At 36.5% G+C, this 21,191-nt stretch overlaps 1 protein-coding gene across 2 annotated transcripts in view; it reads right to left on the bottom strand.

The window, feature by feature from the left end:
• LOC147573465 (protein fantom-like) overlaps positions 1–21,191 on the bottom strand; it is a 76,189-nt gene that overhangs the window by 27,779 nt on the left and 27,219 nt on the right. For both annotated transcript variants that reach the window (XM_086689415.1, XM_086689414.1), the window contains exons 9-13: positions 18,587–18,771; positions 18,382–18,465; positions 15,127–15,228; positions 14,521–14,680; positions 12,744–12,817 (exon numbers count right to left, since the gene is read on the bottom strand). In XM_086689415.1, coding sequence (XP_086545541.1) covers positions 12,744–12,817; positions 14,521–14,680; positions 15,127–15,228; positions 18,382–18,465; positions 18,587–18,771 — 605 coding nt within the window. The remainder of the gene's footprint in view (positions 1–12,743; positions 12,818–14,520; positions 14,681–15,126; positions 15,229–18,381; positions 18,466–18,586; positions 18,772–21,191) is intronic.

The raw sequence follows: 21,191 nt of genomic DNA, 5'->3' as shown, positions 1-21,191 counted from the left end.
CAGCAGAAACTATAGTCCATTGTCTTATATATTCTGCCACAACATATTTCATTCAATAAGTAATGTTTTCAAACAAGAGAAACAAACTGTCTACCTAATTTAACACAGGTTTCCTGGTGATTTATTTTTTACCTCATTTTTACAGATTTAATAATTACAAATAACAGTTTTACTGTGTAATTTTCATTTCAATCCTTACTTAATACATTTTGGTGCCACAGACATTATTATACAAGCCATATATGTTTCCTTGAGTGATGACTTCACACAAACACCAGTCTCTGACTTAAAAATTAGATCACACCAAGGTAACTCCTCCCTTAGAACTGTAAAATTTTTTACAATTTTAAATTTATACTTCATTCCCTTTTACTAAACCCCTCTTTACTAAATTCAGAAGCACGCTAGAAAATCCTGAAACCAGGACCTGTCTATATGGCCAACTTTTTAGGAACTCATTGTCAAACATAAATCAGTTGTGCAAATTCACCATAGTGACTACTTAGATGTTTCAAAGCATATAATATAATTAATCAAACTGAAAAGCATAACTATCCTATTGTAAAAATATCCCCATAAAGAACAATTTCTATTGCTGTCAAACCCCCTCAATATTTGATGAAGTAATTTTGCCCCATTCTTTCAAAAGACATTTTCTTTTATTATGTATTCTAAGACACTTTAACTAAAAACCCAAATCTGAATATTTCAATAAGGTTATTTTATTATTCAGTAGATTCATGGAAATTTTACTAGGATGACAGAGAAAATTCCACACCATTCTGTCTCCACTAATACAGGTACGAGGCTGCAGCTGGCAATATTACTAGGATTAGCATAGTATGATGAAATATTTAAAGGAAAATTTTTTCTAAAACCTAATAAATCAAATGACTGCCAAATGTCATTAAAGTGATGGTCTTTGACTTGAATATGCTTTTCATATTCAAATTTGAAAAGAAAGAGATGGAAGCCTGGAAAGGTTACTCGGTTTCAACTAATAACCTCGAGCCCTCTCCGTTCACGTGCATAAAAAATGAAGTTGGCTCTATTGTCTAACCTCACTTCAGAAAAGCCCTTCTCTGCTTGCTGAAGACTAACATGGGAAAGAAAATATTTTAAGTGATATTATTTTTTCCTTAAAATGCATCGTGGTTGTCAGAATACCACATGCGCACACACATTTTATAATTCTGGTTCAAATGGAGCACCGTGCATAATTAAGTCTTTTTACATGCCTTGTAATTTGAAAAACTCAGAATTGTTATAACAAACATCTTATAAAATATTCCTGCCTCGGCACAAGAGAATTAAAGGAAAATAGCCACCGAGAGGCAAAATGGTTACCTCTACGTTGTGCAGAGAAGAATTTAAAGTTGTTTATCACAGAACCCAAAGAAGAGACAAATGAACTTATAAATAGCAGGGGAATCAAATGTATTTAACCGGTTATTTTATTAATAATATATTAAGTGTACAATCCCCATATAAAAACTTGCATTACTGTAAGGACAAATTTAGGTTATCAAATAAGACTATATACAAAAATAGAATTCTAAATGAAAGTAGATTACAGCCAAAGAAACAAGCAAAAACATCAATACCAAACAAACCAAAAGAAAACCCATCATATTCAAATAAATTTAAAAGAGCTTTAAAATTCCTTACATGGCATCATCTCCTTTCTGGTCCAGTTTTTTATTGTTATTCCCCCTCGAGCCTCATTACCTCTATCCCATGTCCCTTAAATTCTCTAATATTATGTATAGAAGTTATTAGTTACCATTTCTTTTTTTTTTTTTTTTTAATATGTATTTATTTTTGGGATAGTGCAAGCGGGGGAGGGGCAGACAGAGGGGGACAGAGGATCTGAAGCGGGCTCTGCGTTGACAGGCTGACAGGAGCGAGCCCGATGTGGGGCTCAAACTTAGGAATGGTGAGATTTGAATAACTTGAGCCGAAGTAGGACACTCAACCAACTGAGCCACCCAGGTGCCCCTTTTGTCTTTTTAAAAAATGTTTACTTATTTTGAGAGAGAGAGAAGGAGACAGCAGGTGGGGGAGAGGCAAAGAGGGAGGGAGAGAAAGAGTCCCAAGCAGGCTCCATGCTGTCAGTGCGGAGCCTGATGCGCGGCTCGATTCCTTGAACCGTGAGATAGTGACCTGAGCCGAAATCAAGAGTTGGATGCTTAACAGATTGAGCCAGCCAGGCGCCCCATCTTTGTTCTTTTTATGCTACATAAATCAACTTAAAATTAGAAGACGGATAAGTTCCAAATAGTATATATCCAGGGAAGCATGCTCTGTCTGAATAAAGAATTTTCTAAACATTATAGCTTTTGGCTACCGGGCTAGCCAATTTATTTTTCAACATTGGAACAATTCTGGTTGTGTTTTTGCCTCTGTGAATCAAAAGTTCAACTAGATTGTAAATAAGGATTTTGAAGACTAAGAAGTACATCAGCTGTCTGACTGACGGTTCAGTCAGACAACTTCGTGTCAGAAATGAACTCATACCCTCTCCCCTGATCTCATTCATCCTCCGATATTTCCCATCTCAGGTGACATCACCAGCCACCTGGCCACCCTACAGCCAGGAGACCTCGGAGCCACGGTTGCCATTTTCATTTTTCATACCCACCACATCCTGGAGATCACCCATCCCTATTCATGCCACTTCCTGAACACAATGATTCATCAGATTATTGAAAGCTTGTGTTTCAACATTGTATCAGCTATTGGGGATAAAAAGACAAAACAGGATGTGGCTTCTCTTTTCATTTTTATCTCTAGAGAAATTTGTTTAGGTTCTCATCTGATCTGGGGGGAAGGACCCACTCAACAGCTGCCTAGTATTAGCATGCAGTATAATGGAGTAACAAGGGAGAAATGAGAAGGGATCATGAAAGAGAACTGGTCGGCAGAACTGGACGCAGATGGACGGTACCAGCCTATAAACTCAGGGACTCAGGGACGCGAGCTACCCTGCTTATGACATCACTGCTGTTGGCATGCAGCACACGCTCAGAAACGAAGGGATCTACTCTCACGGCTAGAAGAGAGGCGAGGCACTCCTGCCCCTAATCCCTGGTCTGGAGTCTCAGCTGCTCTTCCTGTGGCTGAATTCTCTCCCTAAAAACAAATCAGGTATCACCCTTTCTGCTTGAAAGCCTGTTAACTTACACTCTAGCCATTTTCTGGGACCAGTGGTGTGCTGTTTATATAGCTCAGGTTTTTTGCATCTGAAATCTTCTCCACCAGACAAAATTCTACTTATTTTATGTCCTGGGCCACACATGCTGTCCTTTTAGGACAGCATTTCTACTCTCCAAGGGTGAGCTGGTTCCTCCTCTGGGTCCTTACTACACTTCCTAGTCACGTTATACTTCATGGATTTTTTTTTTTTTTTTTTTTTTGCCTATCTGCTTCTCTGTAGACTGTGAGCTCCTGGAGGCCAGAGCCTTGTCTTATTAATCTTCTGCTATTTAACATCCTATCTGGCACATAGTAGGCTCTCAATAAATACTTAAAGATATGGAGTCAAGGGAGGCTGAATATTTTTTATATATTCAGAATATCTTGTATATTGCCAGTAAAAGGTGTAGCTGCATTTTTTTTTTTTTTAGGTTTTCTTTTTTAACAAATATTTATTGTGTCTCCCGTGTTTTGGTAAGTTGGTTATTACTAACTGTTGAAAAATATATAGAAATCTTGCTGTTTAAGGTTTCAGTTAAATAAGAGTATTTCAAAGACAGGTCAATATTGTGGAACTGAGATGGGAGGTTACTATTTTTTGAACTTTTCCGATTTTTCATAATAAAACAATGAAAAGTTCCACTAGGAGACTTGCAAGGGATAACCATACACTGATTCAAACAAGTCTTTGCAGTCAGATGCATCATAATGTCTGTTTAGGATCTCTAGAACAAGACAATTGTACTTCTGTAGGGTATTGGTAGCCTTCACATGTAGTAAGTTGGCCACACGGTATAGGCTTTAGGCTTTTCCTGTCTTCTATTCTGTATGTGTGAACGTTTGTTACTAAGTATGATGTTACTTTTGTCTTGTTCACCAAGTGCCCTATTTACATCTCTAGTTAGCAAGATGTTGATGTTAGCATATAAAAAAAAAGCATTTAAAAGTCGACGGTGGTGAACAGAAGTAATAGAAGTCACTCAAGTAAGAACTTATTTTTACTTGCCTGTATAGATGGACACTCCATACTGTGTGATTGAATGATCTAGAAATGTGATGACAGCTTGTATTACTCGCAGAGAAAAAAAGTTAAAAGTTCTCATGATTTTGGCTCAATTCCACCATTGCTTCCTGACTGATGCTAATTCACTTTTTAGGCCATATTTTTCTACAGTATTTACTTAAGCTTTTATTGGCATGCTTAAATTTTTTATGTTTTACTTCAGAGGATCATGCTGAATTCTTCCTCTGGTTTCAAGCATCAGAGCAGTCACATTGGAGTTGAATTGTTAGGCTTCTAAAAACTAATTATACTTGACAGTCCTTAAACATCGTATCCCTTAACTGAGGATGGCCTATGATAAAAGTTTTCAACTTGTTTTAGTCCATTAGATTTAACTCTAACTCTGGTGAGATTACATGTGAGTTTTATTTCATTCTAAATTTCTACAGTGAATAAGCATTTCCGTAACTTTAAAAATTATAAAGTATAGAAAACAATTTGGCATATTCAAGTACTCAACGTCTAAAACAGATGTTACCATTTTGCTGTATCTGCTTCAAACTTTTTTTGTTATTACTGTTGAAGAAATGAAACATTTCAGTTAGATACAGGTAAAGCCCCTACCTCCTAGTTCCTTTCTTTCCTTTCTCATCCCCCCATAGGTAACCACTATTCTTAAGTTGGTATGTATCACTCCCAAACACGCTTTTATATTTTCTACCACATAGGTATATATCCATAAATGACACAGAGTATTGTTCTGTTTTTAGGCTTTATATCAGTGGTATCAGCCTCTATTAATCATTTTGCAACTTGTGTTTTTTTTCACTGAATGCTATATATTTTTAGATTTATTCACGTTTATAATTAAAATCCAATTCCTATATATTAACTGTTCTATAGAATTCCATTTATATTGCATATATAATCTATTGTCCACTTATTTCTTTACTGATGAACAATCCAGGTGTCCACAGTTTTTTGCTATTACAAACAATGTTGCATTCCTTTATGTTTTCTTGTGTATGTGAATGATTCTCTTAGAAGAATTGCTAAGGGATAGATGTGAGAAATTCAAATTACTCCCCAAATGGTTACATGAATTTACATGGGTATTACATTTATCACTATAAAAATGTGTTACATACGTGTGTATGTGTGTATGTGTGTAAATAAATATAAACAAAGCCTACCTATAGGAGTAGGTAGAACTTGGTACTATATAGCAAACTGATAAGATATAAAATGGACATGGAAGGTTATAATCTATGTCTATGCCCTTTAAGAGAAAAATTTTAATTGGGGTGAGTTCTAAAAAAAGCTCACCATTGGTATTGACAGAGCCATAGGTAAACAGACTAGGAATGCACACTGATTAATAATGATTCTTACAACTTCCTTCTTCAGGCTGGGGGTGGGCAGAGTCATCTCAAAAAAAAAAAAAAAAAAAAGTCCTCCCAGGGGAGCCTGGGGGGCTCAGTCAGTTAAGCAACCAACTCTTGGTTTCGGCTCAGGTCATGATCTCACGGTTTGTGAGTCTGAGCCCCACATTGGGCTCTGCACTGACAGTGTGGAGTCTACTTGGGATTTTCTCTCTCCCTCCCTCTCTGCCCCTGCTTGTGCTCTCTCTCTCTCTCTCTCTCTCTCTCTCTCTGAAAATAAATAAATAAACTTAAAAAAAAAAAAGTCCTCTCAACTCACACTAGGCTCTAAAACTTCCCCTTATTAGGAATCATATCCATTCTTCATACATGTTTTGATTGAAAATATTTGGTTTCTTAAAAGCTCTTTGGGAGAAAGAAGAGTAAAGAGAAACTCAAACTGTCAAGACAATAATGTTTTTAACAAACAAAAGCAAAAAAAAAAAAACCCAGCTTTCATCAGTGGCAGTAACTTATCTTTTCTCATGTGTTCTGTGAAAGACCCATATTAAACAAATAATGTAAATACCGAAAACTTCAGTGATGGAGATCAAAATGGTGCTAGAGTTAAGAGGGCTTATTTTTAGAATACTGTCATGGTCTCCCTTATACACCATGAAAATTACTGCATCTATAATGGTCAGCAAATTACAGAAGCTTGTTACCACATGTTCTAAAGCAATGGTTGGAATATTTTTTCCTGTCCTAATACACCTGAGGGATATGACACATTTCCATCATTAACTGTGGCTTACCATGGCAATAAAGTGAAGGAAGGAGAGAATTTAAAAAATTACCCTCAATTTCAGGTGATTTTGATATGCTATTCCACTTTCACCATCATTGAAAACAGATGTTATGGTACAGTGGCTCTCAATTTTGGCTGCACATTAGTATCACCCGGGGAGCTTTAAACAAAATTCGGATTTAGCTGATCCGGATGGAGCCAGGCCCTGGCATTTAAAAATGCTCTCTAGGTGATCTGAGTGTGCAGTCACAGTGAGAAGTACCACTTTTCCCTAAAGTTGTTCTTAAACTCTTAGCATGCCCCAGAATGACCTGAAAGGCTCAATAACACACGGATTGCTGGGCCTCCGTCTCTGAATTTCTCATTCATGAGGTGTGGGGTGGGGTCCAAGAATTTGCATCCTCACAGTTTCTGAGGTGACGCTGATGCTGCTGGTCTGGGGACCACATTTTGAGAATCACTGCTCTAAACCAAGAAAGATTCAACGTTATTTTTGTTGTCCCTAAGATATTTACAAAAAAGCTTCTATGATATTCATATGAAACTGTTCTCTAGTTATTATTTAACATTTTAGTACAGACTTAGCTTACAAATTATTTCCTTTCTAGAAGGAGTCTATACTCATCATTAAACATAATCCAACAAGAGGAGCACCAGGTTAAACGCCTGACTCTTGATTTTGGCTCAGGTCATGATCATGGTTTGTGAGTTCGAGCCCATGTTGGCTCCGTGCTGATGGTGTGGGGGCCTGCTTGGGATTCTCTTTTTCCCTTTCTCTCTGCCTCTCCCCTGCTCACTCTCTCTCTTTCTCAAAATAAATAAATATACTTAAAAAAAAATCCAACAATATAAATCCCAAAACTAAAATATAAAAGTTCCTTGTTTTCGGCAATTTTTTGCCAAAGGGGTTGGCAATTACGTTTTGTATAATTTTTGCATCACAGGCCATATGGTCTCTGTTGCAGACACTCAACTCTGCTCTTCTAGAGTGAAAGCAGTATAGACAATAGGTAAATGATGGGTGTAGCTGTGTTTCAGTGAAACTTTATTTACAAAAACAGGTAGAGAGAGGGCTGGGATTGACACATTGGCCATAGTTTGCAGACCCCTGCCCTGACCATGTCCCAGAGATACTCACTGCTAATGGTGTTTGGATTATATATTTCTAGACATTTTCTTGGTTTACATAAACCTAAATGTTGTGTCTGTATGCTCATGTAAAAATGTGTACGTATGTGTATATAAATATTCCTCTTTCTTGGCTTCTTTGTAATGGAATTTTCAGTGAGGTGTAATTTCTTCACCATTGGTTTGGCAAAGGTGTGATGTGAGGAAGCAGGAATTTTTATACGTTGTTATTGTAACCAGAAATGTTTGCATTAGCAAAAACTGAAAGAAGCCTAAGGCCCCATGGGACACTCAACCAACTGAGACACCTAGATGCCCTCACCTAAAGGTCCTTCAAAAGGGGCTTATTTAAATAAATATGGTATGGCTATGCATTGCAGTATTATGCATCTGTTAAAAGAAATGGAATATATTACTATGGAAAGACGTCCATAGTATATTAGTAAGAGATAATTAAGTTGCAAAACATAAAAAATAGTTTTGGGGGCGCCTGGGTGGCGCAGTCGGTTAGGCGTCCGACTTCAGCCAGGTCACGATCTCGCAGTCCGTGAGTTTGAGCCCCGCATCGGGCTCTGGGCTGATGGCTCAGAGCCTGGAGCCTGTTTCCAATTCTGTGTCTCCCTCTCTCTCTGCCCCTCCCCCGTCCATGCTCTGTCTCTCTCTGTCCCAAAAATAAATAAACGTTGAAAAAAAAAATTAAAAAAAAAAATAGTTTCGGAAGAATCTACCGGCAGAGTAATTCAACATTTCTGGTTTCACCTAAAATATATTTTGAAACGTATTCTATCTAGCTGAAGCGTCCATATGTAAAACAGCGGGAGTGGCTTATTTTACACATTGACAGGATATCATGTTTGATTCTGAAATCGTTTAATAAGTTTTTTAAAGTTTACTCATGTATTTTGAGCACGGGTGCGTGTGCGGGGCAAGGGCAGACAGAGAAGGAGAGAGAGAGAGAATCCCAAGCAGGCTCTAAACTATCAGCTCAGAGTCCGACTCAGGGCTTGAGCCCATGAACCATGAGATCATGACCTGAGCTGAAACCAAGAGTCAGACATTTAACTGACTAAGCCACCCAGGTGCCCCGACTTAATACTTTCTATTTTTATTCATTTTTAACTTTTTTTAACGTTTATTTTGAGACAGAGAGACATACACGAGCAGTGAGATCATAACCTGAGCCGAAGTTGGATGCTTAACCTAATGAGCCACTCAGGTGCCCCCTGATTTAATACTTTTTAATACATGAATTCTAAAAGTAGTGAGTTGCTTTATGCATTTTGCCTTTCAAATCTTTAAAGCATATTTTGCTGAACATCATTATTGCAGTCACCTGGGAATGCCAGCTCATATTGTTCAAGAGGACCTGGCTTCCAGGTGGAATTGCAATTTCGTCCAATTGAATATGGCAGTTTTTACAAAACTGCCATTAGTAGAAACAGAGAAAGAGAACGATGTAAATACGCAATGCACAGAAGAGTCCGTTGCTCTGTCAGAGTGTGACTTCCCATTCTTACCTGTGGGCGCACTTTAAGAAATCTGTGAATTGATGGCCATACATTTCGTAGTGAAAATGGAAAGCTGCGTTGCTTAAAAGATAAAACTAGAAACACTCTGAAAGGAGGATTGTTAATTTTTTTTTAGTGTCATGGCAGATGCAAATTTTTGGTTTTGATGTCTATTTTAAGGACCTAAAACAAGGCTTTTAATCAATGTATTATACATCAAATTGATACTGTTAACTTCTGATTATTCAAATTAATAAAATATTCATAGAGAAATGTCCAAAGTTTTACATTTCTCAGACTCCCCCCACCCCACTTAATTATCATGCCTAGAAGCTTTTTAGTAAAAGAATCAGTCGTCAGGCTGACGGAATCTGACAGGCCAGCAAGGCCCAATTACACTGGTGCTCTGTGGCCCTTTGATGTCCTGGAAACGAAGAGCGATAGGGGCAAATTGGGTAGCACATTATGTTAATGACTTGATTTAATCCAGCCACTAAACTTTATGTAGCCTGTTAAAAAAGATGCTAACACTAATTATGCCACTTTGGAAAGAAAAGGAGGGGACAAGCATTTCACTCTGACAAAGTGAAGCTCATAAATGTTGTAAATGAAATGAAACAAAATGAAGTAATCTATGATTAATTATACATCACACACATAAAGAAAAGAGGAAGAACCAAGTAATATGTCTAAGTCCTGGGAAATCTGTTAGATTCCTGTTAAGGATCAACATTTCTAAGAAATAACTGTGAGCTGAGAGCTTCTGAAACATGCAAGGAGGAAACTGGGTGATCTTCAAGTGCTTACACAGTGTAGCAGGTAATTCAGATTCACAGTGTAATTGGCATAAATGATACTTATCTAGGATACTACTTTAGTCTCAATTCTGTGACATGAGAGGGTAGAGGCAATTGGTTAAAAAAATCTTATCAAATGGGGAGAACCAGAGTAGGGTTCTCTAATTACTTTTTAATTAGTCTCTGTGCCTCTCTTCTTTTAAAATTGAATTCAAGAGTGTAAACTCCCTAAGAGCAAGAGGATTATTTCTCTTATTCACTGCTATATTCTCATGGCCTAGAACAAAACTTGGAATGCAGCAAATAGTCCCCAAATATCTGTTTAATGAGTGAGTGATCTTCCCCCTCCCTTAAAAGCCCTTATTGGCCGCTCATAGAACTTTAGGATAGACTTCAGCCTCCTTGGGTGATACACGAGAGGCCTCAACGCTGAGGACATGTCTACCTTTTCAGCATATTCTCCTGGGGCCCTGTAGGTGTGCCATAGATGTAGTCCATCTTAAAACCATTCTGAATTTCCAGAACAAGTTATGCTCCACATTCTAATTTTTATGCTATCATTCCTCTGTCCTGAAATGACCCCTCTATGGCTCTCACTAACTCCTCATCACCTTCAACACTTGGCTCAAGCTTCACTGACTTCTGGAAGTCATCCTTGATGAGGGTCCCTCATGCTGTTGGGTACTTGCTTGAATGCTCCTATAGCAGCACCCTGTGCATTCCGTTCCCCTCGCTCCGACCACCTTACGTTGTGACTGTGTTTCCTCGCAGACTGTGACTTCTTTGAGGCCAGGGATTGCTTCTTTTCTGACACAGAGTAGATGCTAAGGAATATAGGATTGTTGTGATAATTAAAGGACATGTTATGCAGGATGTGCTTAGGTCAGAAGCACCATTCAAGTCGTCCTTTCCTTCTGATGAAAGCCATGTGTCACTGTCCTGAAAGTGCTACCTGAAGCAGTTCTTAAGATGTACAGGAAGAAATGTCTGATTCCAACATGCACGCTTACTGTGCTCGGTGTAATGAGAATACATTCTTCATAAAATGATGTGGTAGTTCATTTTATCTGTCAACTTGACTGGACCACCAGCTATTCAGACATAGGTCAAACATTGTCTTAGGTGTGTCCTTGGAGTGTTTCTGGATAAGATTAACATCTGAGGTGGAAGATGGAGTAAAGCAGACTGCCCTCTCTAATGTGGGTGGGGCCTCCTCTAATCAACTGAAGACCTAAACAGAACAAAAAGGAGAACAAAAAGAGAGAACTCCTCTTGCCTGTTGGCCTTCACATGCAACGTTGGTCTTTTCCTGACTTTGAATGTGATAATGGAACACACTGACTCTTGTTGGGTCTCTGCTTGCCTGCTCGCCAGCTTGAATTTGTACCAGTGGCACTCCAACTTTTACGGTCTTCAGACCCAGACTGGAGCTACACCATTGCATTTCCTGGGTCTTTGCCTTGCTGAATGCAGATCCTGGGACTTCTCAGTCCCCACAGTCACGTGGCTCAATTCTTTATAATAAATCTTTCTATATGTAGACATTTATACATATATATCCTATTGGTTCTATTTCCCTGGAAAACCCTAATACAAATGGCTATCCACACAAGGGGCCCATTTTCCCTTTAATTCCCATTATCACAATTTTCTAATAGACAGCATAGAATTTCTATTCATCAGTTCGATAAACAATTCCAGGTTTGATAAAGCAAAAAAGCTAAATTTAATTGAACTAAATGCTTTATTAAAAGTGTCCAGGAAACCATACTCAAGATTTCTTCCTTGATTTATTGATTTTGAAGAAAAAAGACCCCATATATAAGGATGCATGGGTCAGGTGGTATTATAATTAATAACAATGGTAATAAAACTTTGGACAGATGAACTATTCTGTTTGCATTTGGGTTTGGTCTGCAAAGAGGTTAAGCTGAGAATTTTAAGAGTTGAAAGAAGTATTCCAATTCTTTTTTAAAAAAAATTTTTTTTTTTCAACGTTTATTTATTTTTGGGACAGAGAGAGACAGAGCATGAACGGGGGAGGGGCAGAGAGAGAGGGAGACACAGAATCGGAAACAGGCTCCAGGCTCTGAGCCATCAGCCCAGAGCCCGACGCGGGGCTCGAACTCACGGACCGCGAGATCGTGACCTGGCTGAAGTCGGACGCCCAACCGACTGCGCCACCCAGGCGCCCCAGAAGTATTCCAATTCTTACCCAAAAAGTAGAAATTCTAAAAAAAGGTGTACAATTAATCATTTCAGGAAAATTAATGTAGATGAACAGAAAAAGCTAGAGCCTTTTTACTTTACTTACGCTTACTTTATAAAAATGGCCCCCCCCTTAAAATAAAAAATGCTCTGCTAAGTGGTATACTTCCCATGTAAATTAAAGTACAATTTTCTTTTCAAAATTTGAATTTACATACTACTTTTCAGCAATGTGCTACAAAACACGTAAACACTATACAAGATCTAACAGGGTTTAATTTTTTGGCAGAAATGAAATAACGTTAATAGTTTATCAGTGGACATATTTAGATATGAATAGTGTATGAACTCACATTTGCAAGCTATTATAGTTTTGAATGCAATATCACATTTTGAATTCTTAAAGTTGAGATGTGATTTAACATACCTTTGTACAATGGTTCTGAAAAGGAGTCAGGGAAGTCAACTGGTTTTATCAATTAACTATTAAAGCTACTATTGTTAGGTATTGTTAACATGTAAGCCAAACTAACTCTAGAAGTTATCACCCATCACATTATGAAACTACATATAAATTTATTTTGTACTAGACGATTGTATGGGTAAGATTGTGAAAATACATTAGCATTTTCCCAGAAATATTTTTGCCCGAAGATTTTCATACCTGAAGACTGATACACTACGAATGAAGACAACTTTATTTTACAATTTTCTAGCTGGCATCAAGTTACTGACCTGTTTGATATTCTCGGAGACAGGACCAGGAATAATACATTCATCACTGTCAGACGCTGATCTCTCTTCCTCATCTGTTAAAAAATAAAACTCAATAGTTTAAGTCTATTAAAGCAAATATACCTTGTAAAATGGACAGAAATAAGCATATGTCATAAGGACAACCTTAAAAGAACAATATGATAATTATGTCTAGACCTTTTTTAACAGCAAAGATATTTACTTTTACATTTTATTTCATTTATTTTAAATGTTTATTTATTTATTTTGAGAGAGAGAGAGAGAGAGAGCAAGGCAAGGGAGGGGCAGAGGGAGAGGGAGAGAGAGAGAATCTCAAGCAGGCTCTGTGCTCTCCATGCAGAGACTGACATGGGGCTTGATCTCATGAGCTGTCAGATCACAACCTGAGCCGAAATCAAGAGTAAGACACTTAACCGACTGAGTCACCTAGGCGCCCCTAAATTATATTTTAGGAAAGAGAAAAAAAAACGACTGAAAATTCCAAGTTCAGTTTTAGTAGAAACAAAGATAATAAAAATATAGCTTGTTGTGAAATTGAAAAATAATCTTTAAAAAGATTTTTTTAAATATTTGTTTATTTTTGAGAGACAGAGAGACAGAGCATGAGCGGGAGAGGGGCAGACAGAGAGGGAGACACAGAATCCGAAGCAGGCTCCAGGCTCTGAGCTGTCAGCCCAGAGCCCAACGCGGGGCTCGAACTCACAAGCTGTGAGATCATCACCTGAGATGAAGTCAGACGCTCAACTGACTGGGCCACCCAGGTGCCCCTAAAAATAATCTTTTTAAAGATAACAGGGTAATAGGTGTTTTCTAACAGCCTAACCAATTATACTGTGCACAAAATCAAGTTACTCTTAGTATTTAAAAGCATCTTTAAAATTTTTTGCAGTTTTATTGTGGCACAATTGACATGCAATAAACTGCACATATTTAAAATGCAAAATTTGATATTTTGACATATACATAATTCTGTGAAATCATCACCACAATTAAGATCGTGAATATATCCATCACTCCATAAGTTTCCTCGTGCCCCCGATAATCTACTCCTATTTTGCATCTCTCTGTTCCTATTTGCCCTTCCCCAGGGAGCGACTTCAATGCTTTGTCACTATAGTTGCCTGTTCCAGATATTCATAGAAATTAAATACTGTCATGAGTTGTCTTTTTTGTCTGACTTCTTAGTTTTAATTTTTAAAAAGTTAATTTCTCTAGAATAATCCAGATGATAGTATAACACCCACAGAGAATATGAAATTATTTAAAATATAAACTGGACACGTGGTCAGCAGTTATACTTGGATGCTAGTGGGGCACTCCAAGCTGAAATAAGGTGTGCAGTCGTTCCCCCGACCGTAGCTGACGAGACTGAACTCTGTCCCATCATTTCTGTCAGGAGATAGGTATCATGAGGTAGATCCACTGTTAAATGAAGATGCCCTGTAGGCATACTCTTTTAAAAAAAAATTTTTTTTTATGTTTATTTATTTTTGAGAGAGAAAGAGAGAGAGCACGAGTGGGGAGAGGGGCAGAGAGAGAGGGAGACACAGAAACTGAAGCAGGCTCCAGGCTCTGAGCTGTCAGCACAGAACCTGACGCGGGGCTCGAACCCACGAACCGTGAAACCATGACCTGAGCCGAAGTCGAACGCTCAACTGACTGAGCCACCCAGGCGCCCCAAAGGCATACTCTTAACAGATTAAATAAAGCAAAGAAGGAAATAATGTTAACTTAAAAAAAGGAAAAAAAAAAACACCTTCTGGTTCTAGTTCCTCAGTTATTTCTGTTTCATCTTCTGAAGAAGACAAACTTCGGTCTGCAAGCTGACCCTCAGAGAGACAAGACACATCATCATCTCTTCCTTCTATTTTCTCAGTATTCTCTTTTACCTTCGTTACACTGCTTCCTTGAGAAACCTGAAGAAATGAAAGCACACTGATACACTGTTGCTTAGATCACATGTATACATACTTGTTGAAGCACTGGATTAATAAAGCATGCAAGCTTGAGACTTAAATATATAGACAAGCATTACACATAAGTGATTCGTTAGAAAACAATCACCGAAATTGTACAAATGATAATATGCAGATACATGAAAACGTTATTATAAACCAAGAATGAAAAATGCATTAACATCAAAATGACTTTTACAGATTACTCTAATTCATATATCTATTTACTACCTGCTAATAACAGCATAATTGTAGCTGTTACAACCTTTGTCATATTTTTGGTCCTTCTATTCCCAGGAAGTTGTACACAAAAATAGGATAATGCTATGATTTCTTGATCCATGTTAATACAAAGTCTTTTAAGAACCAAATAAACCTTTTGAAAGAATTTTAATGCAAATACATACCTCAGGAATATGTGAAAGAGTTGGCATATTAATTTCTATTTCTGGTGTATGCTCCACTTCTGATGAAATTTCCTTCCCATCTTCAGGAGAAGTAGTTATCTCCTTTTATTGATGTAAAAACATGCATGTATGTTATTTTGTATTTATTACTAAATCTCAAATCATCCTGACACACACACACACACACACACACACACACATACATGTATATACATATATATGTGAGTAAATATTGTAGTTACCCATCTGTCCCTAAATTTAGTTAATGTATTTCAGTACAATGGTTACTATTCATCATGGTATATACACAATTTAAGAATGGCAAGTGTAGTTCACTGAAGGACTGTTTATAACTGAAAGCAATGCAAATGTCCAACAGTAGAGGGCTACTTAAGTAAAATACGGTACATCCAAATACCTGAGTTCTTTGTAACCATGAGAAAAATAATAATGTAGATCATTATTAGTACTTACTGACACTGTCACTGCCACTGACATTGTACAAGTGTACTGACACTGACATAGTGGTACTTACTAACACTGAAGAGAGTACGCAATACAGTGTTGGGTAGAAAAGCTAGCTACGGAACAATACATATAGTTGTATACGCTTTTGTTAAAAAACAAACAAGCCAACAATGTGTATATTCCCATGGGAATAAGTGTGGAAGAAAATTCACCAAAATTCTATCTCTGACATATAGATTTGGGGAAATTTAATTTTATTTTTAATGTTTTTAAATTTTCCTTTGTATTTTTTAATATTTCTATAATGATTATACATTACTCATGTAATTAACAAACTGCATGTACTAGGATAGATAATGTACTTTCTATGATCAACATTCTTTTTTAACTTATCAAAAATCAATTGATAATCAATCATTTTCCAGGATTTATAAACTGATGTGTATTTTTAAAATACAGCTTATCATTTTTGCTATTTTAAAAGTAAACATGTCCAATATAGAATATATGAAAGATAGGGGTGCCTGGGTGGCTCAGTCAGTTAAGCATCTGACTTTGGCTTGAGGTCATGATCTCATGGTTCATGGGTATGAGCCCCGTGTCGGGCTCTGTGCTGACAGCTCAGAGCCTTGAGCCTGCTTCAGATTCTGTGTCTCCCTCTCTCTCTGACCCTCCCCTGCTCATGCTCTGTCTCTCTCTGTCTCTCAAAAATGAATAAACATTAAAAAATATTAAATAAAAGAAAATGTGAAAGATAAACAAGAAAACAAATTAATACAAATCCATATTTTCATTACCCAATGATAATATCTGTTAATAATAGATTTCTTTTATTTTTTTACCTTTTTCTTTATGGTTAATTTTTAATGCAAATAAAGAAATCTCTTGGTTACATAGTAGTAATTGTATTATAAATACAATATATCCTATTACATTTAAAAAACCCTTAATACCACAACATAAAATTTGCTCTTGGTATGAAACTTTGGGTAAACATAATTTTTAATAAAACATAATATTAAAATAAATGAATGTATCATAATTTAATGAACCACTTTACTAGTGTTGGACATATAACTGGTTCACCATTTTTAGCTGTTGTGATGAATGCTGCAACAAACATCTCTATGCACATCTTTTTTATATTTATGATCATTTATGTAGGAATCAGGCTACCTGTGTTCGAATCCCAGATCTAATACTTTGACCTTGAGCAAGTTACTTAAGCTCTGTAAACATTACCTTCCCAATCTTTAAAAGGGAATAATTCTAGTATGATCCTAAGGTTGTTGTGAGAATTAAATGAGTTCAGTGGCCATAAAGCATTTAGCTCAGTGTCTGACACATAATAAGCACTCAGTAAGTATTAGCTATTAAATACTGCCTGACTAGTAATTATTGAATTCATTTATTTAGCACATATATATGAAATGCACTGTATATGCCAGGTATTTTTTAAGCTCTGGGTGGTGGCTGTGTAGCTATTCACTGAGCTGTGTGCTTAAGATTCATGTCCTTTACCTATGTGAGAGATATGTCAATTACAAATAAGTTATTATTTTTTTAAAGTCCAAAAGACATGATGATGGTAACTCGAGTGGTGAGAGTAGAGATGACTGACTACGGGATATGTTTTAGAAGTATAGCTGACGGGTTTTGTGGATGAAGTGGATGTGGGATGTGAAAGAGGAAATGCCAAAGGGATGACTTTGAAATTTCATGACTGTGCAACTGGTGAACGGTCAGTCATTTATGAGAATGGGAAACAATGAAAGAAACATTTTGGAAGAGGGTTGGTGAGATGACATCTGGGTTTTGACATGTGAAGTTTAGGTTTCTACTAGACGTCCAATGCATATGAAATAAGCAGGAAGAAAATAAATCTGGAATTGGGCAGCGAGATCAAGAGTGAAAATACAAATATGGGAGTATCAGCATCTAGATGTTGTTCCAAACTGTGAGATTGGTGGTGAGTGGGTGGCTCAGTCAGTTAAGCATCTGGCTCTTGGTTTCAGCTCAGGTCATGACCTTGTGGTTCATGGAACAGCGTGGAGCCTGCTTAAGATTCTCTCTCTTCCTTTCTCTTTGCCCCTCGCCTATGCTTTCTCTCTCTCAAAATAAATAAATAAATATTAAAAAAAAAAAACCCAAACTATGAGACTGGATAAGACCTCTCAATGTAGATACAGACTGAGCAGACGTCTAGGTCTGCAGTTTAAATGTTGAGGCACCTCAATCTTGAGAGATTTGGTCCAAGGGAGTGAGAAAAATAACTGGTAAAGTTGGAGGGCAAGAAAGGCACAGTGTTCCAGAGGCCAAGCGAAGAGGAAGCGAGTATTCCACTGTGTCAGATGTTATGGGGAGATAAAGATGGGACTCAGAATTGACTATTGGCTGTGGCAAAGTCAAAGTCATCATGACCTTAGCACGGGTGGTTGAAATGAGGATGAATTAGCCTAGAGTGAGTTCAAGAAACAGTGTGAAGAAAGGATGACAGAATTAAGACAACTTTTTGAAGAGATTTTTTTTTTCCCCATAAATGAGGACAGAGGATTAAAGCAGTAGCTGGAGACATAGATGGAGCCAAAGGAGGGTTTAGATCAAAGAGTAAGAAGAATTAACATTTCTAAACCGTGCCAAATTATTAAGCTAACATTTAAAGGAAAAAGAAGAATTTTATTCACTGGTTTCCTTTGAAATCAGATAGAGTATATTATAACTATATCATGTATTTCAAATACTTATTATGGGAGAAAAAAATTAGTATTTTCAGTGTTTACTACTTACAGAACTCTGATGTGGGGTGATATCCACAAAAGATACTTTCTTATCTACAGGTGTTAAACGCTGTCTTGGTTTAGGTGTTGGTGCCTAAGATAAATCAATACATTAAAGTGAGTATGATAAACATGCACTTACATAAGACTTTAGCTATTTTTTTCTTTCTTTCTTTTTAAACGATTTCTTTAGTGCTAGAGTCACGGTTACTCACAACTATTGTGCTAATAGAGGATGTTGGAGGTAGTTTTTGAACAACTTTTGACTCTTCTTTGTGTATAAAATTTCCTAAGTCTTCAGTTATAGATCCACTTGGTGGAAGGTAAGCAAATTTCCATTTCAATATAACATGGATGGTTCCTGCAGGATGCTTTTTATGATCTGTTAACTCAAATATTCCTGTCAAGTTATGAAAAAATTTTAATTAATGCTAGAGTGAAATTTTGTTACCATAAGAATTAAAGAAGAACAAAGAGAACTACCCACGACTTTAAAAATAACTTTGGTTTTTACTCACACCTCAAATGGCTTAGAGAATAAAGACAAAATAATCTATGATAGGTTCATCTCTCAAGCAGACTGCTTTCAGAAGTTAAGGTCTCAGTGATAATACTGACTCCTAGATGAGAAAATTAACTTATAAATATTTTAATTCAATGAAATTAAATTTGGAGATTATTCAGAGTTCTTAGCCTTCTGTTAAGATATTATCTAGGTGATAGTTCAAAAATCAACCTTCATCTTGACTTGAATATTCTTGCAAAAGACTTGTCTCTATAGAAAAATATATTAGAACTTCACAAATTCAAGTAATTTATATATCAAAGGAAGACTTCATATTACCATATAATTTTATGATAACTTTTTTTAATTTTATGATAATTTTTATCATAATTTAAAATATATTTTACTGGGATTTGTTAAATTATTCCAAATTAATAGCAACACAGCAAACAAATGTCCATAAAATAAACAAACCATCTAAAATAGTAATTTTAAAAAGTATCACCTAGCTGTAACTGTAATATAGAGTCACAAATTTTAGTCATACTGAAAAATCTTGGACTTGAAAAAAACAGAACTATATTTCAAGTATAACTTTTTTCAGGGGTATCCTTCCTTTACTTACTAGAGTCTGTTCTGACTCAAGGGTTTCACACATCTTTTAATGGCTGGCTGGGAAAGAAAAAACAAAACAACTCTAGACCTTAGAACCAAAGAATAAAGATGATAGATGGAATAGAAGGAGACGATAAACTTCTATTACAGGCACAGGTGGGACTTCTAGAATGACCGAATGAAGAGCTCAGTAAATCCTTTCCACAAAAAGAAAGAAATAATAAAACTGGACCATTTAACGGCTCTGGAAATTAAACAAAGGTGTACAACAAATTGAGAAGCATTTATTTAAGAGAATCTACAGAAACTCAGTAACAACAGCAAGAGTCAGAACAGACTCTAGTAACCTACTTCCCTGGCTGAACACGAGACTTGTAGACTGCCTGAAGTTTGAAAACCCCTTACCTAACCCATTCCTTAACTCATAGACAAAAGGTGGGAAGCCAACCAGCTCAAAGTGTTTAAGTGCAACCTTTCGCCAATCAATGACTGACCACTAAACTATGCTGACTCAAACTTAAAATTAAACAAACAAAAAAACCTTACCAGAGACATCAGTGGGTACAATGAGGGAAAGATACAGATTTAGTTCAGGCAAGTCACCAAACAAAAACAGCAAGAGAACCACCCTGTGGAGTAGGGGAGGGTTGAAATCTAGAGTTGCTATAATATAGTATCCTAAATGTCCAATTTTAAAGAACAACAAAAAATCATGGCACCTATGGAGAAGCACGAGTGTATGCTGCAAATATAGGAAAAAAGCCATCAATAGACACATTCTGAGAGTGTCTAGATGTTACACTTAGCAGACAGAAACTTCAGAACAGCTGTTATAAATATGTTCAAATAACTTAAAAAATTGACATTTAAAGAATTAAAAGAAAATATGACAATAACTTATAAAACAGAAAATATAATAGAAATTTTATAAAAGAGAGAACATAATAGAAATTTTGGAGTTGAAAGTATAATTACTAAAATGAAAAAATTCAATAGAGGGGCTCAATAGGAGATTTGAGCTGGCAGAGGAAAGAATCAGTGACCTTGAAGACTAACCAATAAAGATTATCCAATATGCAGAGAAAAAAATGAATAAAAATGAATAAAACTTCAGAGAACTGTGGGATACCATTAAACACACACATGTATGTTTCTGCCCACACATTTTCTGCCCAAGAGGGAAGAAAAGGCATAAAAAAAATGAAGAAAGAAACAGAAACTTCCCAAATTTGGTACATAAGGTTACCCTACATATAAAGAAGCTCAACAAATTCCAAATAGGACAAGCACAGTGGGATCCACACCTATACACATCATCGTCTGTTTAAAACCACACACACACACACACGAAAAATCTTGAGAACAGTATCGAGTGCAAGGAAACCATAATAATATCAATAGCTGATTTATCATCAGAAACAATACATTCCAGAAATTAGTCATCTGATATACCCAAAGTACAAAAGAAAAAAATAACTGATGACTAATATTATACCCTGCAAGACTATCCTTCCAAAAATAAAAGCAAAATAAAGACATTCCTAGATAACAAATGAGAGAATCATACCAGCAGACCTGAGTTACAAAGCATAGTAAAGGAAGTCCTTTAGGCTGAAAGGAAGTGATACCAGATGGTAACTCAAATCAACACAAAGGAATAGAGAATAATAAAGGTAATTACATAGGTAATTATGTATTAC

The sequence above is a fragment of the Puma concolor genome, chromosome E2, assembly GCF_028749965.1.
Source record: "Puma concolor isolate L17-30 chromosome E2, mPumCon1.1.hap2, whole genome shotgun sequence".
In the NCBI taxonomy this organism is placed as follows: Eukaryota; Metazoa; Chordata; class Mammalia; order Carnivora; family Felidae; genus Puma; species Puma concolor.
This window is presented reverse-complemented; position numbering and strand designations above follow the sequence as displayed.